The 27814-nt window shown below is 34.1% G+C and overlaps 2 protein-coding genes across 4 annotated transcripts in view; both read left to right on the top strand.

Annotated features, from left to right (window-relative positions):
* Gprk1 (G protein-coupled receptor kinase 1) overlaps window positions 1-27814 on the top strand; it is a 270383-nt gene that overhangs the window by 8970 nt on the left and 233599 nt on the right. The gene's annotated exons all lie outside the window — the stretch shown is intronic.
* Window positions 131-3061, top strand: LOC143206527 (uncharacterized). The gene is made up of 2 exons (XM_076419117.1): window positions 131-1486; window positions 1548-3061. Exon 2 carries the CDS (start codon window positions 2426-2428, stop codon window positions 2999-3001), a length of 576 nt encoding a protein of 191 aa, XP_076275232.1. The 5' UTR covers window positions 131-1486; window positions 1548-2425; the 3' UTR covers window positions 3002-3061.

Genomic DNA, 27814 nt, shown 5'->3' with positions numbered 1-27814 from the left:
CCAATTTACCCTGCAGAGCTTTTCATTGTTAAGTTCCAAAACCGTGTATACTTGAGTAATTAATTAAAAGTAAAATAACTTGTTTTCATATATATATATATATATATATATATATATATATATATATATATACATTATGGTGTCACACTGTCTTTAAGCATACAAGAAGATATATTCAAAAATTGTTATCTTTTTGGTCTTAAAATTAATGTTAATGTAACGGTATTGAGTGTGGTCACGTTTTTAAGGCATATTTAGTTAAAAGGTGTGTAAAATATTAGGGAACCCAATAACCGGGTTAAAAGTGCCAATACACAGTCATATTTTTTATGTAAATACTAGACACCACATGTATCACTAATTCGGTATGATCCCGAAATATTAAAAAAGCAATAGTCATATATTATACAAACAATTAATAAAACTGAAGTTGAAACATTTTTACGTTAAAATTTTGTTTTGGATCTTATATGCTCGTTCTCGATTGATAACATTTGGTTAATTTTGATAAGCATCAGGAAGTGGTTTTAAAGTAATTGTTATATTTTATTGAATGTTTGTTGGAGATAAGATTTCTAACCGGCTGACGCCATTTATTTCCGATATTATTAAGTTAGGTATGCAAATAGGTATGCGTTGCACATGTTAAGTTTAAGAGACTCTGATAATGATGTTATGAGGAATGTTTTGACACTAAGTTCAAAAACTAGATAATTGGTGAATCTTCAGTTCTTATTATACTTATGATATTTTTTTGAATATTCTTTATTTTATGTTATTATTATTATTATTATTTCAACAATGAAAGATATAAAAGCAGGTGTACGACAAGGCAGTGTTTTAGATCCTGTTCTATAGCAACTGATATTTGTGTGACATACCACAAATAGAGAATGTTACTATAGCTAGATTTGCTGATGACACTATAACACTTGCTATTGAAAACAATAGCGAAGAAGCAGGCAGAAAACTGCAACACGCAAGTAAGAATACTTATAGAAGAAGTAAGAATTAGGTGTACCGAAACTCATAATTTTCAAGAAAAAAGGAAAAATATATTTATTCAAAGTATTGGCCTATTCTATATATGTTGCCCATCTTTCAGGATGCCATTCCAAAAAAAATTGTTTGTCCTGTGAGAAAAACCATTACCATTTATGGAGCCATTTTCTTAACCAATTCTTTTGTACGTGCGTGTCTCATTGATGGGAAAAGTTGATAGTCGGACGGGACAAGGTCTGCAAAGTACGACGGGTACGACAATATGTCAAACCCAAGTACTTTCAACGCTTCCTTGACCAGTTTTGCTTAATTATTATCGGGTTATCGTGCTATAAAGTCAATTTACCGTGTCTTCGGTCCCATACTGAATGTTTTTGGATCAATGCATGGTTCAAATTGACCGTTTGTTGTCAATAGCGATCACTATTAACTGTTTCACCAGTATTCAATTACCAACCAGGTTTAGATTTTCCATTCAATTGATGTCGCACTGATCTTCTCATCTTTTGGATTTTCACCAATTGGGCCACATTTACTATATTGAGTTGTTTTTGAGTTTGGATTCATTTCATCCAGTAACTCTTGCAATTTCACATCTTCAAACTTTTTCGATCTACTAGAACGTCTTTTGTCTTGCTCCGAAGAAAAGAACTCGACTTAAAATACAACAAAAGTATTGCACATAATAAGGAATAGACACGAAAACAAATATAGACCTGCGGAATACAGTTACGGTAATAGCAGAAGCTAGAAGTACTGGGGACGTATCCAGATACAGGAACAATTACTTGCATCAAGACATTCAGATTACACCTGTCATAGAAAGACTCCACTTCCATTTAAACACCGAAGTGCTATGACTTTTGTATAACACTAAACTAGGACACAGACACTTTGTAAACAGACACACGTGTATTTAAGTAATGACAAGGACACTGAAAAGTGCTACTAACCTTTGTTTTATTTTGTCAGAGACTAAATAAGAACCAATGGCTCTTCCTATATAAGTGCTACTTTTAAGTTACTCTAGAGAAAAAATTATTCGCTTTATAATTTACTAGTGATATTATATTAATAAATTTAAAAAATATGTTATTGTTTTTAAAATCTCTAGCAATCTAATCTTTCTATCATAAATATCACCATTTTAAACGATCCAAGAAATAAGGATCTGCTCACTTGTATATTTAACATAGGCCACTGGAGTTTTGTTTTTTTATGGTAAACTGATATGGCTCAGTCAATGCAGGTAAAATGAAATGAAACAGTGGTGTTTACATTATGTGGCCGTTATTTATCGGCAATATAAAAATATGGAAAATACAAAATAGATAAAACGGATGGCAGCGATGTTACCTGCAGACGAGGCTTGGGAAGTCGATGGTGGCACGTCTAAACCAAACGATGGTCGGTTACTGAATGAATGGAAATACCCTTCAATAACATCCCAGATAAACGTCTCGAGGTTGCCAGCTATTCGTTATCGGGTTCTAGTCGGCGGTACTGGCACCCCGCCCGTGTTCAACATCTGGGATTATATTTCTGGGTATTTTGTAGACCGTTATTTCACGATGTAAAATTCGACATGCCTCAAGGTTGTTACAATACCCCCCTGCCAGGATTTTACATACAATTACTCCAAGCAACAAAAATGTATGAAAAAATATCAAATACAAAAAAAATATATACCAAACAAAATGTGCTGCATGAAAAGGGCTTTGAAAAATATGATAAATCGAAACGGTTGTGGTTGGTACGGTTGCGATCTGGTACGGCTGTTGATATCTTCCGGTCCTACAGATACCGTTGCTTCATCGTCGCTTTGGCACTTGAATGTGGTCCATCGACGACGTTGAAAACAAGCTATTTTTCGGACAGGGCTCCCGTAATCGACGCTGAGGGAGGTGCGTTTGTTCGACGACGTGGTAGCTTATTTTCTTCGATGACGAGACGTTGGCAATTCTGGTACCTCGGCGAAGACATGACGTGTCTACGGTGACTGCAATCGGTACCTAGCTTCTGGAGCTGCTCTGTGACTAATCCGTAGTCACATACGTTACGGTAATTGAGAACAGTGCTGTTTACATTATGTGGCCGTTTTTTATCGGCAATATAAAAATATGGAAAATACAAAATAGATAAAACGGATGGCAGCGGTGTTACCTGGAGACGAGGCTTGGGAAGTCGGTGGTGGCACGTCTAAACCAAACGATGGTCGGTTACTGAATGAATGGAAATACCCTTCAATATCATCCCAGATAAACGTCTCGGGGTTGCCAGCTATTCGTTATCGGATTCTAGTTGGCGCTGCTGGCACCCCGCCCGTGTTCAACATCTGGAATTATATTTCTGGGTACTTTGATGACAGTTATTCCACGATGTAAAATTCGACATGCCTCAAGGTCGCTACAGTTTATATAGCGGCATTTAATTGCATGTCGGTAGTCTAGCAAGTTGCCAATATATTTTCAAATGTTTAAATTTTATATTAAGCTTTTTTTGAAAGTTCGCATATTGTTTTAATTAAAAATAATATTACATATAGAAATAGTGTAAAATAGAAACTGTAGTGGTATTTGTTATTAGTGAAAATATTGAATAATGCCCAACCAATCACTTTCAGCTCATCCTCAAAAGAGTTTCAATCCAGTATTTTTAGTTAGAATCAATTTATTCTTCTTACCTCTCATGTTTGCACCTTACATGCTACACACATTACTAAAATCATATTGCTTCAGTATCTTAAAAATAATTTCAACCAAATGGTCATCAATTCTAATAGCCACACAGGTCACATTGAATTACGATGACTTTTACTCTCAGAAAACTCATTATCAATGCTAAAAAATCAAATTGAACGCTACTGATTGTCCAATTTTGGGAGAGTAACGTCACTAACATCAAGGAAAGTTTCTTTTCTAACCTCTTATTCCTTCATGTAGAATGCATAAAGGTGTATGTTCACCGGCATCATATCCAAACCATTGTGATTTGTGTTTCTGATTGTCGCATCTTAAACGAATCGATCGTAGGAAAACATGTCAGATTGTAACACTGTCCAAGCATTGGAGTCATACTGAGGGAATTCATAATCATAAGGCCTGTAAAGCTAGTTTTGTTCCCATGTTAACCCATTCAACTTCATTAACATGTCTTCCTTATAGCATTTCTTGAATCTGTTACTCATCTTTCCCGTATTAGTTGTAGGTTCTAGCTATACCATTATCTGATTGTAATTATTGGTATTTCTTCAGGTTCATCTCTATGCGTAGTACATATAGTTTAGCGGGATAATTATTTTAATTGCGGTCGAATAATGATGGGAAAATATATGTTGTGTATCACATTGTTCTGGTGGCATTTTAAATGTTTTTCTGCCAATTAGTCCTACAAACGGGAAATCCAAAATTATAGCTGGGGTTTCCTGTTATCTTAATTAAACGAATACATAGATTTTTTGTTTTTACTTAATTGAAAATATATTCCTAATATACCTTTTTGTCCTTTTTCTTTTGTCCAGTTTACAAGAAAAACGATGATAGTTTGGACATTTTACGTTCATCTACATATTTTATATATTTTTTTTTGTATTATGGAGGGCGTTTTGTTAAATTATCTTACACCGATCTCACTAATTGTAACTCATTTATGAATGATCGCCTTTTCTGGCTCGCTTATTGTAAATATTTTTAGTTATAATTTCAATTTCAAGTGATTTTATCAAATAGATTTGTTTACCATGAAATTGTGGGTGCTTTCATTTAAATGAAAATATATTAGTTAAGAAACGTATAGGTTTATAAACAAAAGCGTTTAATTTACTTTAAAATATTTTTACAAGAATATTGAACCGACTTCAAAAAATAAATAAGGAACTCAGTAAAAGAAATTGGCGAATATCCGTTAAAAAATATCTATATACAGCTGAACATAGAACGTCCTCCTTTTTTGAAGTCGGTTAAAAATTGTGTTAACGGAAAAAGGTGGCTATTGGTTGAACTGATTCTATTACTATATACTAAACTCTACACCTATCACCAGATAACTCTCAGTGTATTAATCGAGCTATTTAACACTTCTTTCCTTAATAAATTACCTGGAGTCGTTTTTCTAATAGCTTCGTCGAGTAAACTACGTCTACAGCAACTACAGTCTAGTCAGTACCTTTGTTGTCCGTATGTACTGAACTACGATGCTTGTCAGAAATCGTCGAATTAGTGATGTTCTTCATGGCATCAAGCATGGATGGTTTCTAATTATAATAGTTCATGGCTGGAGGACTCTGAACAATATCAATCCAACTTTGGCTAACTTTTGATTTGAACTGCTTGCTAAGTAAGTAGCATTTAATGTGTACAGTAGAATCTAATAGCCATACAACAGTTTGGTGGAATTTCCCTGGAATTATAGTAACAGCGCTAATTAAGAAGCTTGCTTGGTTTGAAAATATTTTTTTTAATTTTAACGGAAAGAAAGGGCGACTTGTCAACCTACGGTACAAACGATACTGGCGGTCCAATACCATTTTAATGTAAACGAGGGCCTTGTAATATAAACACATTCATTTATCACATCACATCTCCTATATTCCAGTATTCTGTATTAATAGCTATATAACATATTCACATATTACATATGTGTAAGTGGTACTAAGTGGGAAAACGTCTTAAAATAGCTCTGGTCAAATAGTCTTAAGTGTATAAGGCCTTGCAAGTCAGACGCTATTAAACCGTTCAATTTAAGGAATCCCCAAATTCCTTAGCTCGAGATCAAAATCCACGAGATCGTTATTAAGATAGTAGTTACAGGAGAATTCAGAGTGTTTGTTTTTTAGTTTATTGATATTTAATGAAAGTGTAAGGTAATTTCCTAGCTGTTGATAGAAATACATTATGAATTTAAAATCATTTAAAACATCTTTATTAGGTATGCTTAGTAAAATCTTAATTATAAATTAATATTTTACTACATTTCATTTGTACTTGGATTAATTTACAAGCAAGATGATTGCGAGATATAAATACATCAATATGTATTCCTCAATTATAAAATTATAATAACTTAAGCTATAGTTTACACTAAAGGTATACCCTTTATATAAGTTTGCATGGTTTTATTCGCTTCAATCTTTTGATTTCCTGCGCATTGTCCAGTAGTTATATTGCTTCCACATTAGTATGATATGGTAATCTTCTTTCGTGTTCTAAGGCGAAATCTTGGATAACTTCGCAAATCCATTTCAGTCATCGTGCAGTTTTTCGTTGGTTATGTAGCTATAGGTATTAGTAATTAATCGAAGAATATGGTTTTGGCAGCGTTGAACGACTAGTTGATTTGAATTTTTAATGCAACCCCATATTTACAACCCATAGGTCTAAATTGGCTTTATGATTGTCTGATAAATCGTTCTCTTTGATTTTAGATCAAGTTGAGAGTATCTTCCGACTAACCAGTATAGTTGTTTTATTTTGGTTCTAATGTGTTTTGCTTTTTGTCTAACATGATGTTTCTAATTTAATCTACCGTCAAGATGGATGCCGAGATATTTAGGCTGATTCTGCTTGAGGAATCGGGCATCCATTGAGTTATATAATTAGGTTTTTCTTATTTCGCCGCAAAACAAAATCAACATTAACAGATTTGATGCTATTAAGTAGAATTTTCCAATCTTTAGTCCATTTGTAGTTGTTGTTGACAGCCACTTGTACTTTTCGTACTGCCCTACACAGAGATATGTTGTTTGCCATAATAATTGTGTCGTTAGTAAAGGCTCCAAGTAGTGTTTTTTTTATTGTTGGGATGTAAGCACTGTAGAGCAGATAGTCCTTTACATCGGCTAATAAAATCACAATTGATTTTTGCGGCCAGCTAATGGTCCTGATGAACGACTAAATATTTGGCGCCGAACCTAGATTCCCCATTTGGAATGATTTTGTTTGCCTTCGTAAAATTGTTGAATGGAAAATTGCTCTTTTAGCAAGTTTGAGGATGGAACTATTAATGCACAAGACGAGTGCGAGTGTATTCCTCAATTATGTAGGCTGATGGTCTGTATCACCTTTTATGGTGATGACTTGGCTAATTTTTTAGTGACAACTGCGATAAATGCGTGTTTTTAGCTGGATGGGAAGTGTTGCAGTCTTAGCATGGAGTTGATGATATTAGTTTGTTTGGTGAGCTCCTTGTAGGATGCTTTTTGAGTTAGGCTATCGAGGAATTATCGAAACCCGGGGGCTTTTTGTTCGCAATCTTGCTGATTGGCCGTCCTGATAGTTTCGTTGTTTACAGCGACGTTTATATTTAAATATAAACGAGAAAGGGGGGGGGGGAGGCGGGAGGCGTACCATTTAGAATTATAGGATAGGTTTTAGCAAGGAGCTCGCTTTTTTCGTGGTCGGCTTTTTCCCTGTCTGTGCTGACTTTAGGGTTATGGCATTTTTGCGCCTTTTCCACGAGGCTTTTAGATAGTCGCCAAAAACATGAAGGGCCATCCAGCCGGTGGTCCACTAGAAATGAGTTCCATTTCTGGGATCGCCAGGATTTGATGACATATTTCAGTTCCTGTTTCTCTCTATTGGCCTCTCTTTTGTCTGCCGAGCCGAGGGTGGTACGAGCTCTACGATAAAGACGATTCTTGAGTCGGATCTGTGACTTGATGCTTTCAGGGACATTTCATTTTGAGAGTTTGAGTAGGATGGAACTTAAAATAACTTATTCCGATAGGTAAACTGAATCTCTCGAGTTAGCTTAGACACATCACGCTTGTATCGGAATTGGTCCGGATTCCAGGAAAATTTCCTATTATCTCTTCCAGTCGGTTTTCTTCCTGGCTTTCAAGGGGTAGATTTCGATTGCACAACAGTCCCGAGAGTTAATATAATAGGAAGAGGGTCTGATTGTATCTCGTCGAGAACTTATGCATCAGAAGAATGATTGATATTCTAGAGAATCTGAATGTCCAGAATTCGCGGAGCCCTGCCGCTGCGATTTCGTTGCTTTCATCCATCATCTGATTCTAGGACATATATAGACTTTAGAATAATTATTTAAGATAATATTTTACAAATAATTATTGCCCACTAGATAGATTGTTGAACCACTAATAATGAGAATTAAAACAATTTTTTTTGAGAATATATCGATACATCGACCGAAAATACAGATATTTTTGGAATCAAATATCGATATATCCTATCTATACTACCCGAAATACCGATATTTTTTCGGCATCGATACTAAACACTTCACAAGTGCAGATTTTTTCTTTCAATTTCAATAACTGCCAGTACAAACAAATTAATTTATTCATTCTCCTAGGTGTCTACCAACCTTGAAAGGCCACACCTTAATCTAATAGGGTTCCTACACACTTCCAAATGTACCGTTACGCTCTCGGCGTTTTCGATAATTGATTCCGTTCGAACCGCCTCCCGGCGCCTGACTATCAAATGACCACCGCGAGCCGCCAAGAACAAATTTTGGGGCCGTTGGCTTCTTTTCTCCCCGTTCTTTCGTTGGCGGCGCGTTTAATCAAAAATCGAAAGTCAATATTCGGCAGACGCCCGTCCTCGTCTCTTCTTATCTTAATTGGTCGATTATAATTCAATGGCCATTCGCAGATATAGTCCACCGCAGATTTATTTTTATCGTTTCGGCGAAATTGAATTCGGGATCGGTCGTTCGGAAGAAGAATTTGTTTTGTTTTATGACTTTAATCGTATTTATGCGGCCGATATAAGAATTATGGCTTTATTGACCGTGCTAATGAGTGAGCTGATGGTCGACGGAGGTCGAGAGAATAACGGTTTTCGTCATAGCTCGTACGATTTCAGTGGGTCTTAGTCGGCGAAAGGATTACTTCATCGTTATCGAAAAAAATATATGGGTTATGTCTTTGAGGAAAACCATTAATTATCAGAAATATAGAAGGTGCTTACTTTCAGTGACATTCACAAAACATAGAGTACGGAACGGAATCTCCTATGCATTAGCCGTGAAATAGATTAGTATTATTTTCGCACCAGAGGGCGCGGCAACGACAATATGAATAGCGGGATTTGTTGACTTGCAGTTTTGTTGACTTTTCTCGCTCACAAATCAAACAATACTTAACTATTATCTTTCTTATTGTATTTCTATTAAAAAATACTGGCATTTGCTGGGGATTAAATAGAACAGAACAAATAATTTATCAAAAAACAATATCAATTCTGCAGTGTGGACTGTGTCATCATTTACCGCGATGCCTGAATACTCTGAAATAAATGAAAGGAATTACTAGGGAACTATACTAGTCAGGTTAGCAAGATATTAATTACACTTCATTTAACATAATGATGACATGAAAAATAACTCAAAAATAATCATCAAAACTACCACAGTTTTACTGAAGACTTGACTGCAGAACATAACCTTCATTTTGTTTATTTTGTCCCTAATAATATGATTGTCAGTAAGCTTGTCACAATCCTGAAATTGAATTATTCAGATTTAAACAGATCATATTAGCTAAACGACAATTAACAAAATAAAAATATTTAACACATTCTTATAAGTTTTTAAAGTTTTCTTTGTCAACCATGTTGAAACATTCATCACTGGAAAGGTACGCTTTCGACAAAAGCTTTGTCGAATAAATATCTAGTCTTATTATTTGTTATAACAAACTTCCGAACGTTGAATACGCCAAATTTAGCTTTCCCGCGAAATTTATAATTCTAGTCACCTAGCCGCAAAATAATAAACTATAACACTGTTTCACATGCGCCCATTTAAGATTCCTTTCTATACTCTTTATATTTGGTGGTGACATTAATTTTTGTATTCAATAAATTGTATAAAAATTACATTTATCTACAAACACAATGAATAAATAGAAGTAATTAAATAAGAAGAATAATCTAGTAGAACCGAAAATAGTAACTAAAAGTAAACGACTGAAACAGTCGATAGTAAATCGTAATAAAATCAGTCGGACCGCAAATAGCGACTGAAAACAGTCACTAGTAAAAACAGTCGAACTAAAAATAGCGACTGTAACAGTCGATAGTAAAAAGTAGTCAATTACTAAACAATCGATAGTCGATTTCAATAGATTGTTTCCTACACTAGAAAAAATCAATTTACTTTACTATTTTTCAATATAATTTTTCTTAATTTCAATACACTTGGTTCTTCGCTATAATAGGCCTCCTTTAAAATGTGTTTTTAACAGATGGTTTTTATTGTAAATTGTAGAATATTATAGACTATGTGCTATTTAATTTTGTTCTTGCATCCCCTCCATCTAGTAATAATTTTCGTTTTAATAACCTAAGTTTAAAATTATGTGGAGACTGCTTTTTCTCTAGGGGATCATCCCCATCTAATTAACTGTGTAATTGTAGTTTTAATGTACTACCAGGCTTTTAGCTCTTTAGCTGTTACGTTACTATTCCCATGGTGTGTTTTTTGAGTGTGAAGTTATAATACCGTTAAAATTATATTTGTTCCTAAGGCATGATTCTGTTCACTCATTAGCCATTAATCAGATATATTATATCTTCTATAAAATATAAAATATAATAATATAATATAAAAAGGTTATTGTCAAAAACTAAAATAAAACTGAAATAAAAACTAAATAAAAATGAATAGCAACTCGAAGATTTGAAAGACTAATTATTCGAGCACCGTCAATTAAAAATGATCGAAATGAATGGGTTCGACGCAACGGTGAAAAAGCTGACTTCTTCACACAATACTTAGCTAACATATTTCAACCTAATGATAATGACCATGGATACATCTCCTGTCTATCAACTCGATGTAGATCTAAATCTAATTTCTTCATTGGAAGTAGCCACTGAAATTAATAACCTAAATCCTAAACAGGCACCTGGTATAGATGATATTTCACCTGGATTATTGAAAGAATTTCCACGAAAAGCAATCATCATGCTGACATATATATTTAATTCAAACAGGTTGATTTATAAGACAATGATAAAGCCAATTTGGACCTATGGGGTGCAAATATGGGGTTGCACTAAAAATTCAAATCAACTAGTCATCCAACGCTGTCAAATCAAGGTTCTTCGATTGATTACCAATGCCTATCGCTATGTAACTAACGAAGAATTGCACGATGACCTGGAAATCAATTGGATTTGCAAAGTTATCCAAGATTTCCTGTTGAAACACAAAAGAAGATTACTAAATCATACTAACGTGGAAGCAATACAACTGCTGGACAGCGCGCAGGATGTCAGGAGATTGAGCGAACCAAACCATACGAACTTATATAAAGTGTATATCTTTAGTGTAAACTATGGCTATGAGTTATTATAATTTTATAATTGAGGAATACATATTGATGTATTTTCTCGCACTCGTCTTGATTGTAAATTAATCCAAGTATAACTGAAAAGTAGTAATAAATTAATTTCTAATTGAGATTGTACTAAGCGTGTCTAATAAATATGTTATAAAAAATATATATATTTAATGCCTGTTTAAGATTGAAGCATGTTCCGGAATGCTTTAAGATGGCACAAATAATTATGCTAAAAAACCTGACAAACCTGCAGAACAAGCCGAATATTACAGGCCTATTCCGCTGCTACCTGCAATATCTAAACTATTTGAGAGACTAATATTTAAACGTGTTGAAAATTTTGTGATAATACCAGATTTCCAGTTTGGTTTTCGAAATCACCATTCAACTATCGATCAAGTGCACAAAGTAGCTGCGGCTATTGAAAAAGAGTTTGAAGAAAAGAAATACTGCCCTGTAATATTCCTGGATGTCTCACAAGCTTTTGATCGGGTTTGGCATTTGGGATTAATCTGTAAGATGACCAAATTGTTATCGTGTAACTATTGTCAATTTCTGGAAGCATATCTTTTCGCAAGATAATTTAGTCTCGCACGAAATGTTGTTCCCGACATTTAAAACTAGTTCTTCTGGAGTTCCACAAGGTAGCGTCTTAGGACCCCTGCTGTGTCTGCTCTACATTGCTGACATCCCAACAACAAAAGAAACACTACTTAGAACCTTTGCTGACGACACAGTTATTATAGCAAACGACATATCTCTGCCCAGGGCGGTATAAAAAGTACAAGTGGCAGTCAACAAAATCTACAAATGGACGAAAGATTGGAAAATTCAACTTAATAGCTCCAGATCTAATCGGTTAATTTTGCATTGCGGCGAAATAATAAAAAATTAATTATATTATTCGATGGATGCCCGATTCCTCATGCAGAATAAGGTAAATACCTCGGAATCCGTTTTGATAGTAGATTAAATTGGAAACATCATGTTAGACAAAATGCAAAACACATTAGAACCAAAATAAATCAACTATACTGGTTAGTTGGAAAATGCTCTCAACTTGATCTAAAATCAAGGAGGTTGATTTATAAGACAATCATAAAGCCAAATTGGACCTATGGGGTGCAAATATGGGGTTACACTAAAAATTCAATCCAACGCTGTCAAAACAAGGTTCTTCGATTGATTACCAATGCCTATCGTAAGTAACGAAGAAGTGCACGATGTTCCAGGTCATCAATTGGATTTGCGAAGTTACCCAAGATTTCGCTCTTGAAACACGAAAGAAAATTAGTAAATCATACTAACATGGAAGCAATACATCTGCTGGACAGCGCGTAGGATGTCAAAAGATTGAAGCGAACCAAACCATACGAACTTATATAAAGTGTATACCTTTAGTGTAAACTAGAGCGTAAGTTATTATAATTTTATAATTGAGGAATACATATTGAAGTGTTTTCTCGTACTCGTCTTGCTTGTGAATTAATCCAAGTACAAATGAAATGTACTAATACTAAGATGTTATCAAAAAGAAAACTAAACAATTCATAGTCAATTTCAGCCGAAAATTTCCAGCGCTAGTTAATAGTGCTTGCTACCGATAACAAAGGACCAATTTGATCTATATATTTATCGAAATACGTCCAGAATGGGCCCGAAGACACGATAAAGTGATTTTACAGCACTATAACGCTCATAAAGCGAACCGGCCCAGGAAGCGTTAAATCACTTGTATATAGTCTCCAGATCTTGCCCCGTCCGACTATCAACTTTTTGCCTCAATAAGACATGCGCTTGCAAAACAACACTTCGCCAATTTCGAAGAAATTAGAAAATGGTCCGATGAATGGTTTTGCTCAAAGGACAAACAGTTTTTTTTTTGGATGGCATCCATAAATTACCTGAAAGATGACCCGAGATGCATAGAATCAAATGGCCAATACTTTGAGTAAATGCATTTTTCCATTTTCTTGAAAATCTTCTAAATTCCCATTCGATGTTTTTATGTTTTGTGGTTGTGTCTTTCCATTTTTTATTGCTATGGGAATTCACCCATCCAACCGTTTATAAATATTGAGAATTTAGATCAACTTTTCACTCTAAATAAAAATGAGGTAAATTTAAAATACTCACTATCAGAAGCTAGTTTGCGGAAGACGGAAAACTAAATTATTACGACCATCAAACGACCGCAGCGCCGACAACAAGCGGCGGTCGACATAAAACGAACGTATTAGTTCAGTTATATTTTCGCGCGCTTGTTTATCTGCAATTTTCTTCGAAAAAATTGCACGAGGGCTCGTTTTCTCTCTCTGTTGTTGATAATGGAACGAAACCTATTTGATCCCCGTTCATTAGTGGCCGGCACAATTCTTAAACCGCCAAAAATAAATGGTTATTTATACTGTTCAGTGTAAACATACAACTTTAGAAATTTGTGTTTAATTTCATACTAAGTTCGAACGTCTTGTTTTGCCAAAAGTCGATTTTAAACAGATTATTTAACAACAATAAATATCCGATGAAAAATGGTTTTTTTCTCTGTCTCTCTCTCGCACACTTTCCTTCGCTCGCTCGCTGTCTCGACCGTCGATTTTTCTTCCCGGAGTGTCAATTAAATTTTCCGAGCGATGAAGCTTCGGCGGGACGGTGTTTCGCATCTTGAGAATACGTCGCTATAAATAGAGACGGGATAATTATCCGATCTATTTTCGTCAATAATTGATTGATGCCGTTCGTGTCTTAATCGTTTCGACGCGGAAAAGTTTTTGTTACGTCGGATCTTGGTGTTTTTTGTATGTGATTTACGTTTCGATCGTTTTCAGATCCGTTTCGTTGTGGATGAGTATGTGTGTGTATGTTGTGGCATACATGTGGCATGTGTGGCACTTGATAGTCCTACGCAAGAAAAATAGACTTTCTTATAGAATTACCAGCGTAAAGGGGTGTTCATTTAGTTAAATTTATGTCGAGCATTATTAAGTGCCATTCATTTAGTACCTAGGACGGTTTTTGCCAATTTTGGATATACTCTCTTCTCCCTATTATGTAAGATAAACTAAGAATAAACTGTACTCCCTGTTTAATATTTCTTAGGTAAAAATATAATGGAAATAATTTTTGGGAACGTTTAATAGTATCTTCAGAGGCACATTTATTTTTTCTTCTGAGTCTCTGAATTTCAACTCTCAACAAACTCTAGCTACATCTTACCTATACAATAAAATTTAAATCATTTCTAAAAGATCTTATGTTTAAAATAAATGTCTAATTATTACGAGTTACTACAATTTTGGTTACAATTCTTGATGGACAAACCTCATTAATACGAGGGTCACTATTTATATTTCGGGAATAGAAAAAAACAAATAGTTAAGCTGCGAATATATTTTTATTGTTTTTCAAAGTACTCGCCATAATCGATAGACTTTTGCATACGCTGAAACCAATTTTCAAAGTATTTATTCCATTCCGAATGAGGTATCTTCAAAACATGATTTTTGAAAGCTTCAGCAGCTTCTTCAGGCGATGGAAATCGTTGACCACGCAGTTTATTCTTCACGGATGGGAACAAAAACAAGTCATTGGGTTCCAAATCAGGGCTGTACGGTGGATGACCTATCAATTCAATGTTTTGAGTGCTCAAATAGTCTCTTGTTTGAGCCGATGTGTGAGAGTTTCCTTATTTCACCGAAAACTTCTGGCAAACAAATGGTACCAATCAGTATTTACTGTTCTACGATCCTCTAGAGGCACTGTTGCAATATGATCAGTTTTCCCGAAGAAACAGGCCACCATTTTCTTTGAAGTGCTTCGTGGGCGAACAAATTTTGTTGGATTTGGTTCATCTTGGAACACCAATACAGTCGACTGCTGCTGCAACAGTCTGCTGGCAAGGTTATGGCGTTTGTATTTTGGAAAAAGGAAGGGCCATCAACAGCGACTACTACATAGCGTTATTGCACCATTTGAAGAATGAAATCGCCGAAAAACGGCCGTATTTGAAGAAAAGGAAAGTTCATCAAGACAATGCACCGTGTCACAAGTCAGCGAAAACGATTGCAAAAATCCATGAATTGGGCTTTGAATTGCTTCCTCATCCTCCGTATTATCCAGATCTGGCTCCCAGCGACTATTTCCTGTTCTCAGATCTCAAAAGAGTGCTCGCTGGAAAGTAATGTTCGTCGAATGAGGAGGTGATCGCCGAAACTGTGGCCTATTTTGAAGCAAAGGACAAATCGTTCTACAAAAATGGTATCGAAAAGTTGGAGAGGGAATTATGTTGAATAAAAAAACTAATTTTCCTAAAAAAATGTGTTTTACTATGGTAGGCCGGGGACTTTTCCATTCATACATAGTTTCAATAATTGGGATTTTTGCCACATTTCATTTATCAATATTTATCTCTCCTGAATTTTCATGTTTTCTTAATTTAAATGTAAACGTTTCTTTAATCCTACTCTAACGAATTTGAGTTAAGTTAAATGTCCAAAGGATTGATCTGTAATGGCCCGAATAAACAAGAATTTTGACGTCAATCTAACATCCGTCGACTGAAAATCAGACATAAAATAATATTCAATGCATTATTCTTTATATTTTTTATAGAGTGAGTCAATACTGAATGGAAGGAGTACAAGTACAATAATGAAGGAGCCATATAATGTCGGTATAGTTTATACTTTAAGTGTTTTAGAATTTAAATAGAATGGAAAAACACTGGTCTGGGCTAGGTAACAATAAAAATTATCAAAGTTGCTAAAAAATCCGATTTTAATAGCTTCACAACTTGTTTGTACACATTTTCCTATCAAGAAACATACCTTGAGCACAGAAGAAAGCGAAAAAATAGTTTTGGGGTTGATAAAAGAAGATTTAACTTTGCTAATATACTTCCATGCCACTACAAAGAGTACTCCAGGAAATACCCCAAGAGAATCAAGCGAATTTCGATAAAATTTTAACATTGCAAACGTGTATGGAAGAATGATGTCGGCTACTTCAACTGTATTCCCACTTTGATTAGACATTTGGTACGCGACTAAGAACCAATATGTCGGATTTATTTGAAAGCTGGAAGTATTTTTTTAATTATTAATACATTTTTACTAGCCGTTGCCGACCTAACCTATAATTTGTTTTACAATAACTTAAAAACTATGTACATATCTGGAAAAAAACCAGTCGGTCGTTACCGCATTACTATAGTAATAGTGTTCATATATTCAATAAGGCTGCTGGTTTCTATTCTGTTAAATACGTCATTTTGCAAATATTTAACTTGTTTAAGTGTATGTCGATATACACCGATTTGGTTTAGTTAACTTTTATTTCATATATAATAATTTATATTGTTATTCGCTTATTATAATTTTCTGGAGGCTTCTTTAGTACTTCAATATCGTCAGCAATGTATGGTGATGTTGGTGATATTTTATTTTTGTATGAAATGTGTATGGTAGCTAAAGAATTGACGCCATTACACTTCCTTATGGACCATCTTCTTGTTTAACTCTAAAGATTTTGGCTGAGATGTAAGAGTTTGGCAGTTCAGTTTGTTCCCTTGGTCATATTTTCTGTGGTTTATATATAGGTACCGCATGTCAAACTTTGTTGAAGGATTGGACTGTATTAAAAATACAGTTTTTCAATCTTCATAGGCAAATGGTCAGTGGTTGAATGTTTGTTCATAAAAATGAAACTCATGAGCAAGTATTAGATTTTTTCTTTCAATAATTGGTTTATTTTTTCAGCAGTTTTTCAAATATTCTAGCTTAGTATTAACGGTAGCAGTATTACCGATAGCAAATAGGTCTGTAAGATTTTAGTTAATTTTGATAGTCTTTGACAGGAAGGTTTTGGGATCATAGTAATTTCAGCATCTTCCAAACATCTGGGATATGTTTACCCCGAAGAAATAGACACTCTCCCAGACCACGACTGGCTATGGATTGATGGTGATGATCATGATAACGAAGCAATTTTAAATACGTTTTCTCTTTAAATTAATCACTAAAACGATTTTCGAGAAATGTATAATACATTTTAGGCCCATTCTTTGTTCGAATTTGTTTGATCAGTAAATTGTTGAAAGTCTCAGGCGTCTGTCTGGCTGATATTATAAAGACACTATAACATGGATGTTAAAACGTATTTTGTTGATAGAAGGTAGCAAATTTTACGATTTGGCATTTAAACAAAAGCGATTGTTCCTCATTCGCCTTTTCCCATCTAGTAATTATTGAAATTCAAACGTCTGCTGTCCATATTTATATTTCGTGATAACTATTCCTGTTGTTATTAAACATAATAAAGATAAGTAATCGTTTGATTAGTGGTATGGGGGAACTATTCGCTGAGTGTAGCGTTGTCGATATATCCTATTGAAACTGTAATCATTGTTTTTAAACGAATTCGTCATAATTATTACGTTGATAACAAAACAATTTTCGATCGATCGCTAATGTTCATTATTATTATCTGTTATGATCCTAGGGCGCCAATTTTCTATATAATGTGCTGATAACTCTTCAGGTTTTGATGGATCAATCACAGATATGATGATTGCATATTTTACTTTGAGCCTAATAATGTTTAGGGTAAATGATGTGGCTCGGTGAATGGAGGTAAAACGAAATGAAACAGTGGTGTTTACATTATGTGACCGTTATTTATTGGCTATATAAAAAAATGTGAAAAATACAATTAGATAAAACGGATGGCAGCGGTGTTACCTGCAGACGAGGCTTGGGCTGTCGATGGCGGCACGTCTAAACCAAACGAGGGTTGAGCACTGAATGAATCGAAATACCCTTCAATAACATCCCAGATAAACGTCTCGGGGTTGCCGCCAGCTATTCGTTCTCGGGTTCTAGTTGGCGCTGCCGGCACCCCGCCCGTGTTCAACATCTGGGATTATATTTCTGGGTATGTTGTAGACCGTTATTCCACGATGTAAAATTCGACATGCCTCAAGGTCGCTACAATACTTCCCTGCCAGAATTTTACATACAATTACTCCAAGCAACAAAAACACAAAAATTTATGAAAAAATATCACAAATACAAAAAAATATATATACCAAACAAAATGTTACATAGCGTTATTGAACCGTTTGAAGGACTAAATCGCCGAAAAACGGCCGCAAGTTGACCTACGAACTATTACCCAATCCAGGATATTTTTCGGATTTAGCACTTAGCGAGTATTTCCTATTTCTAAATCTGAAGACAGAGGTGGCAAGAAATTTGGATCGAATGAAACGGTTATTACAAAAAGAAACGCCCGTTTTGAAGACACTGAGGAAGCCCATTATTTGGAAGACATTTAAAAATGGCTTGTGTTTGATCTACATATCCTTCCACATTTATATAGATTATGGTATATCAATGTTATGGCTTTCAAATCTTCGGAAATAATTAATACTGTTGATTAAGATTTAACGCAATATCAAAATAAAACAGTAGTTTATTATATAAAGTAATATAATTGTATGAGGTCGTAACTAAAATAATATTGTAAAAAGATAAATCGGTTTAGGTAGGTATTAAGCTAATTTGTGTGTAGGGAATTATGCTGAATAAAAAAAACTAATTTTGCCAAAAAAATGTGTTTTACTAATGGTAGGCCGGGGACTTTTCAATTGACCTGTTATGTAGTCATCATAACAAAAATAGATAAGTTGAGCTATGAACTGCTACCCAATCCAGGATATTTTTCGGATTTAGCACTTAGCGACTATTTCCTATTTCTAAATCTGAAGAGAGGGGTGGCAAGAAATTTGTATCGAATGAAAAGGTTATTACAAAAAGAAACGTCTGTTTTGAAGACACTAAGGAAGCCTATTATTTGGGAGAAATTTAAAAATAGCTTGTGTTTGATCTACATATCCTTCCACATTTATATAGATTATGGTATATCAATGTTATGGCTTTCAAATCTTCGGAAATAATTAATACTGTTGATTAAGATTTAACGCAATATCAAAATAAAACAGTAGTTTATTATATAAAGTAATATAATTGTATGAGGTCGTAACTAAAATAATATTGTAAAAAGATAAATCGGTTTAGGTAGGTATTAAGCTAATTTGTGTGTAGGGAATTATGCTGAATAAAAAAAACTAATTTTGCCAAAAAAATGTGTTTTACTAATGGTAGGCCGGGGACTTTTCAATTGACCTGTTATGTAGTCATCATAACAAAAATAGATAAGTTGAGCTATGAACTGCTACCCAATCCAGGATATTTTTCGGATTTAGCACTTAGCGACTATTTCCTATTTCTAAATCTGAAGAGAGGGGTGGCAAGAAATTTGTATCGAATGAAAAGGTTATTACAAAAAGAAACGTCTGTTTTGAAGACACTAAGGAAGCCTATTATTTGGGAGAATTTTAAAAATGGCTTGTGTTTGATCTACATATCCTTCCACGTTTATATAGATTATGGTATATCAATGTTATGGCTTTCAAATCTTCGGAAATAATTAATACTGTTGATTAAGATTTAACGCAATATCAAAATAAAACAGTAGTTTATTATATAAAGTAATATAATTGTATGAGGTCGTAACTAAAATAATATTGTAAAAAGATAAATCGGTTTAGGTAGGTATTAAGCTAATTTGTGTGTAGGGAATTATGCTGAATAAAAAAAACTAATTTTGCCAAAAAAATGTGTTTTACTAATGGTAGGCCGGGGACTTTTCGATTGACCTGTTATGTAGTCATCATAACAAAAATAGATAAGTTGAGCTATGAACTGCTACCCAATCCAGGATATTTTTCGGATTTAGCACTTAGCGACTATTTCCTATTTCTAAATCTGAAGAGAGGGGTGGCAAGAAATTTGTATCGAATGAAAAGGTTATTACAAAAAGAAACGTCTGTTTTGAAGACACTAAGGAAGCCTATTATTTGGGAGAATTTTAAAAATGGCTTGTGTTTGATCTACATATCCTTCCACGTTTATATAGCTTATGGTATATCAATGTTATGGCTTATAGGATATGGCTTTCAAATCTTCGGAAATAATTAATACTGTTGATTAAGATTTAACGCAGTATCAAAATAAAACAGTAGTTTATTATATAAAGTAATATAATTGTATGAGGTAGTAACTAAAATAATATTGTAAAAAGATAAATCGGTTTAGGTATGTATTAAGCTAAATTGTGTGTATGGAATTATGCTGAATAAAAAAACTAATTTTGCCAAAAAAATGTGTTTTGCTATGGTAGGCCGGGGACTTTTCGATTGACGTGTAACTAATCTATTGTAAATCTTTTAAATGGTATCTTAAATTTTTTTAATATCCGCGGAACATTAATAAATAGTTCAGGTAATTATATAATATTTAGATTAAATCAATCTTAGAGTTTTCAATATAGCTACGTACAAGATCTTCGAGCGCTGTTGCATCGATCCTAACGCCAAACCAAAGCGACCAACGCCAGACCGAGAGAACTCCGCGCTCATTACACATCGTCGATCGGTTATTTTCTTTTAATATAACCAGCGCGACGGAATATTTACATTGACTGGGCCCGAACGAAGGTGAACGTACCGCAAGGTTATAACTTACATCATCAAGAACCTTCATCCGAAAAACTTTAAGATAGCAGATCGGAAATGAGCGTGTAAATGGTTTCTAGACAATGCGCGTACGCTGGTCCGATGTTATTTTTGGGATTGGCTGTTTTTTTTCCTCACTGTTATTATAATGGGCCCGCGGGAGCAAGGTTGGCGCTTGCTCGATACTGGGTCAATAAAAGTGTAATTTTTTTCTGTACGTGGGAGAGCGAAAAAAGCTTCATTAAAATGATCGGATTACCTTTTTATTTGATGATTGTAACGTCGTTTATTGGGTTATTGGGACAACAGGCTGGTTTCGGATGTGTCGCTAACTATATCGGTGATATTTTGTGTTGTACGATGGCTACAATATGAATTATTGTCCTTGTTGTTTATGTGTTTTTGCTGCTTTTAGTAATGCGGATTTAATATGATACATTTTAATTTATTAACGTACAATTAACAATATATTGTGCGACTTTAAACAATAAATTGTGACTTTTATCATATTAGAAACATTCTAGGTCTCAAGACAAGGCTCGTTTTAACTGACACTACTTTTATTATTTTCAAAACAATGGATCAAAAACAATTTCGTGTTTAAATCTTGCACCGATTCTTGAAGGGAAAAATACCGTTCAAGCGAAGCAATGCCTTGAAAAGTGTTATAAGGAATCCGCTCCATCAGAAACAACAATAAAATGTTGCTTTGCTGACTTCAAGCATGGTCGTAGAGACAGCGATAATGCAGAGCGTAGTGGACATCCCAATGAGGTGGTAACACCAGAAAACATCAAAAAATTGAAACAAAATCGTTTTTGAATTATTGAAGAATGAAGTTGCGTGAGTTAATTAACATCGTAAAGATATCATAAGAACATGTTGGTTTTATATTATATGAGCATTTGACTATGAGAAAGCTCTGTTCAATCTGTCAACACTGAGCAAACGCAGCTGCCCACTGTTGATTAAAAACAAAAACGAGTTGATGATTCTGCAACTATACGTCATTAGTAATAGTTTCATTCGGTTTTAGCAAATCGTATCGGGCTAGACCTTGTTGATCCCACTATATGTACACCAAGGTTACCTCTCCTAGGGTAACCCTAGGTAGTTTTCATCGCTAGCCACAATATGCCACAGAAAACTCGTCTTTTTTGCTTATCAAGCAATGAAGTGGCGATGTTCGACCCGAAAGGTCATATTTAATCAGTGTGATTTTGAGCCATTTTCACTCCGTTTGCATCTTCCGCATTACATATAAACGTCAGGAAACAATTGCTATAACTACTCAGTTATATGAAAGTTCTTTTAGAGTTTGAGCTGGGTTTTTATCTAATAACTATTGCAGTTCATTGCCTAGAAATTTTTTGATCCTCCGTCTTTGACATCAAAATACGATGACGGCACCTTTAAACTGTTATAATGAGAATTAGGATATGATGGACCTGCATCACTATAAGTTTATAAAGAGTTTGATCAGATTGTAGTCGAGTAATGTAATGATCGACCTGTAATTTTGAGCGTTTTGTGATAGCGGCTAATAACTCAGTGACACTAAATGGGAGTTATCATTTTATGTAGAGAGATATCAAAATTATCGAATTTAACAGTTAGGTTAAGTTACAGTTATTTATATTCATATGTGTTTACACAGCGCTGACGAATCTTGCTGTTGTTATATGAAAATATTGTCTATCTTATATGTTATATAAATACATTGAGTTATTTATAAATGTATAAATTTATAAATTAATATATAATTAATATTTATTAATTAATAATAAATAAGTTGTTTTTGACTAAGACAATTATATGTGGCGCAAGTTGTTTTATTTATGGTTTACCTAAATAACTTGTCTTCGGAATTGCTTTCCAATCCGCTGTATTTTCCAGATCTGATTCCTAAACGCTTTCGGCCACTACTGACTTTTTTCAAGTTAGAGCTGATACCTATTTTAAAAGCAAATATAAATGGTCGTTCCAAAAATGTATTACTCTTGAAGAAGAAAGTGTTAATGAGTGGAAGTGGTTGTGATTACAATTAATTCATTTTATATCTCATGGCGAGTGTGTTGATGAATAAAATAACATTTCTATTAGTAGGAGGAAATATATAAGCTAGAAACGAGCATATGTAGAATGATTATTATTAAAATAAATTAATTGCATATCTGAAGAAAATTATGTATTTACTTCGGCAGTTTTTTAATATTTGTGCGAATCTTTTTGTGTTTATTTTTATTTACTGTGCTATAGACTTTATTGAGAAAACAATCAATTGATGCATTTTTGTTATCCCAATAACACTACTGAAACTGTACATGTAAATAGACATGTAAAAATTATTGCTGCATTTTTCAAGAAATTACATTTAACTATTATTTATGTAATTCATTTCAGTTCAATGTCTGTCGTCGCTGATTTGTCAGTAGTTTATCTATCTCTTCTTTTAACAGTATCAATAAACCAATACGAATCAATTATCAATACTTTTATCTGTCAAATCGCAGCTGCGCATCACACATTTCTCCAAAATGACTGACAATAGAGTTCCATCCTTTTATTTCAATCCAACTTGGTCTCATCTAGATCAACCAGTAGCAGTTTCAAAAAATGAATCAGTAGCATATTTTCGTAGCAGTAGCATTTTCATTTTGAATATAATATTAATCATTAAAATCGCTATTATTGACTTGTACACATCAGTTTACATTATTACAGAATGACGGTTAGGTGGTCAATTTCTTATAACAGTCTGTCGTTTTAACACTATGTTTGTATTATTAACATTTTAAAAGTGAAACTCATCTTATACATAGGTTATATACCAAAAAGAAGGGCATTTTAAAATTTTGTCACAAAAGAGAAGCATTGGCAATAATCTCTGATTACCCTTTTAGGAGGGTGCAATATACTTTCTATTTATTTTTCGATCCGTATGTTTCCTTAGGACTGTCGGGTTTTTCAAAGGTGCTGAATAATGGTTTTATTTCTAGACAGTGACTGAAGATAACAATTATTCCCAGAATTTTTTTAAGGATATAGAAAAAGTTAGCAAGATAGCTTTGTTTTAGTAATATGTATATTTTTAAATTTATAGAAACTACGTTCTATTCGTTCTAGTTAAGTTGTGATATTTTAGATAATTTCTCAGTATACAAATATTTAGGTATAATTGATTTGTTCATCTACATTTCGAAACATTCATAGTGTAGCGACCTTGAGGCATGTCGAATTTTACATAGTGGAATAACGGTCTACAAAATGCCCAGAAATATAATCCCAAATGTTGAACACGGGCGGAGTGCTAGCAGCGCCAACTAGAACCCGATAACGAATAGCTGGCAACCCCGAGACGTTTATCCGGGATGTTTTTGAAGGGTATTTCCAATCATTCAGTACCCGACCATCGTTTAGTTTAGACGTGACACCATCAAATGCCCAAGCCTCGTCTCCAGGTAACACCCTTGCCAACCTTTTTATTATCATTTATATTTTCCACATTTTTATATTACTTCAATAAATAACGGTCACATAATGTGAACACCTCTGTTTCACTTCGTTTTATCTCCATTCATCGAGCAACATCATTTACCCTAAAATAGTAAACAAATATCTAGAGGGCTGACTGCATCGACCGAAACAATTGACATTGCAACAGATTTGCTGTTGTCGCGTATAAAAATTATATTGTTACGTTTATTGAGCTATTAAAATCTTTTTTTTTCCTTTATGGTAATTTTCAAACGGGATATTAACAATTTTAAATAGTTCCAGCAATTTATAATGGATCACATTTTTCAGACATTTAAAAAATTATAAAGCTTCTAAATGAATGAATCTTCAGAATTAATGTTCTAATGTATCAATATACATTATTTTTGTCCAAATCCCGATTAGATAAACGTATAAGGGCTTTGTACTGGTATATTTTATTTTATTGTGATTTGTACTGTTATATTTTTATTGTGATTTCATCATATTATGTTAATATAAATGAATTTGAAAAATATGTATATTAGAAATGTTATTATAAATCTCATTCCGTCTTTATAAGTGGACTTCTGTTCTTGCAGGTTACACGCATTGTCGGTTGAATTAAGTGGTTGTTGAAAGGAGCAAAAACTTGACAATTCAGCCTGTGGGTTAGGACTCGCCATTTCAATGTTTCCAAATATGTTTGATGCTTTTCTAGGCATATTCTGATTTGAGAAAAACACAAGCCACAGTCAGATGTGCTACAGGGAAGTGTATTGAGATCAAAACATAATGTTTTGCTGTTGTACACTCGGGACTTGCCAGAAAATCAGATAAATGTCGGATCAAAATAAATCAGTGCATATTGATGACACTTTATCTTGGCATGGCCCTTAATATTAAACTGAGATGGAAAGCACCTATAAAGTAAACATGCTCCCTTGCAATTTTCTTGATTTTTTGACTGACTGGGTATCTGAAGGTCTCGATGTAGGTAATCAGTCCTAGAGTATTTGGTGCGCCCACAATACCTCTCAGGACTTTCTTCTGAAAAATTTGTATTTTATCTATGTTACTCTTTGCAGAACATCCTCATAATTGAACTCCGTATGTCCATATGGCTTTCAGTATTTGCTTATATATTAGCAACTTATTTTATACCGATAATTGTGATTTTCTTCCAATTAGCCAGTACATTTTCCTATATTTCAATTCCAGTTCTTTTCTTTTCTTCTTTATATGTTCCTTCCAGCGAAGTTTTGCACCGAGATTCATTCCGAGATATTTAGCGTTATTACTATATGGAATGATAGTATTATTTAATGTTATTGTTGCTTGTACGGTCTATTTATAGGTGAACTGCACATGTACAGATGTACTTTCATTAATTCTTATTTTCTAAGCTTGTGTCCAATTACTTATATTGTCACTTGTCTGTTGCTACAGGGAAGTGTATTGAGATCAAAATGTTATCTGCTGTACACTCGGGACTTGCCAGAAAAAACAGATAAATATCGGATCAAAATAAATCAGTGCATATTGATGACACTTTATCTTGGCATGGCCCTTAATATTAAACTGAGATGGAAAACACATATAAAGAAAACATGCCCCCTTGCAATTCTCTTGATTTCTTGACTGACTGTGGGTATCTGAAGGTCTCGATGTAGGTAATCCGTCCTATAGTATTTGGGTGGACCCACAATACCTCTCAGGACTTTGTTCTGAAAAATTTGTATTTTATCTATGTTACTCTTTGCAGAACATCCTCATAATTGAACTCATAGGTGAACTGCACATGTACAGATTTACTTTCATTAATACTTATTTTCCAAGCTTGTGCCCAATTATTTATATTGTCACTTGCCTGTTGTAATATTCTACAATTGTGGTATATTACAAATGTAGAGTAGAAAGCATTGGTCCTTCTAGTACCGTAAGCTTTTTCTTGTTTGACTTTAAACATTCGGGTTGTAATGTACGATTTTAATAGTTCGGTGTGTTGTTTTGGTAGCATTTTCTGTAGTTTATGAACAAGGCCTTCATGCCGAACCTTATCGAAGGCTTGTGCTACATCTAAGAATATAGCTGAGGATACATAAACAGAGAGTGTAATACATAAACACTATTATCAAGTAAGAAATAATGAGTTTGTCCAGGTATATACACAGTTTTTTAATTATTGTAGAAATAAATCGTAGGTTAGTTGGCAGCAACTAGTAATGTATTAATAAAATAATAAACAGGTTGTAAATTACATGAATACAAAAACAAGTTGTCGTCATGAATCTAAATGACAAAATAGACTCAATTTTTCATTTTACGCTCTAAAATTAAAACATATTTAAATTATAACATGATGTCCTCTTAATTGTTGGCGCACCAACGGAATAGACATGGATGACTTCATCGAATATTCGATGCGCCCGGAGGCAGAGAATGTTTATCCAATAAGGCTCCGCATTCCCATCAATTTATATTAATTTAACGTTCGAGTTAATTGGTATCGTTCTCTCAATATTCCTGCACACTCCACATATTAATAAAATAATTGAACAGCGAAAACAAATTATCAGAGTTATCTGGTTCGAACAATAAAACGTCGGTACGTAAACGTTGCGTTGTCGGCATTGATCGGCGATTAGGATAAATTGGTGTGATTTTTTATAATCTTATCGGCAGGTGATACTGACAACATAGTTTCGCGTATCTGGTTATCGGCCGTGATCGATCGATGATTCTCCAGCCAGACTAGATTGTAATTTGCCACGCATACGTCAGCGGGAACTCTATGGGAATAAGATCGTAGTAAAGTCAGGCATGGAAGTAGGTCTCCAATATATAAAGTTGTGAATAAATTATGCGCTTCATGAACGCTAAAAATTCAAATAAAAATTAAAAATTAAATTAAAAAAAAAATGTTTCAATAAAACATTTTTTATAAATATGTATGCGTAATAATAACAATGTAAATACGATTTAACTTTTGAATACTAGATAATATGACGCTAAATAATAAAAAATAATGATAATGTTATTTAAATAATTATAAGTGGAAATGATGATTGATTCCATTTGTCACTTTGACTAAGGTTAAGAAAGAGATAAAAATGATATCAGTTCGTCTGATCGGTCGATCGGAATGTGTGGCTGTCGATGCGACTGTTTGTCCGAACACCCACTACTATTTTGTGGAAGAAATTCGCACGAGAACTGAAAACACTGGTTGAATAAAACTTGTTTATTTTAATATTGAATGATACATGTGGTCGACGGGAGAATGACAGGATATTAGGTTAGGTAGAGGAAGTACGGTACGGTGGGGCTGTGGAAGTGTACAGTTTCAAGGGGGTAGAGAAAGACGTTGTCGTGGTGGCCTAAAGGCTCGTAGTGGTCGCTACATTAGTGTGAAAAAGGCTTTTGGTTTTCTACTATATTAGCGC

This window comes from Rhynchophorus ferrugineus, unplaced genomic scaffold, assembly GCF_030347505.1.
Source record: "Rhynchophorus ferrugineus isolate W39M unplaced genomic scaffold, kcgeb_rfMv2 rfM1, whole genome shotgun sequence".
Classification (NCBI taxonomy): Eukaryota; Metazoa; Arthropoda; class Insecta; order Coleoptera; family Curculionidae; genus Rhynchophorus; species Rhynchophorus ferrugineus.
This window is presented reverse-complemented; position numbering and strand designations above follow the sequence as displayed.

What these genes read in the sequence shown, in the direction of transcription:
- LOC143206527 (XM_076419117.1), top strand. Translation starts at nt 2,426, where the DNA reads ATGGAAATACCCTTCAATAACATCCCAGATAAACGTCTCGAGGTTGCC.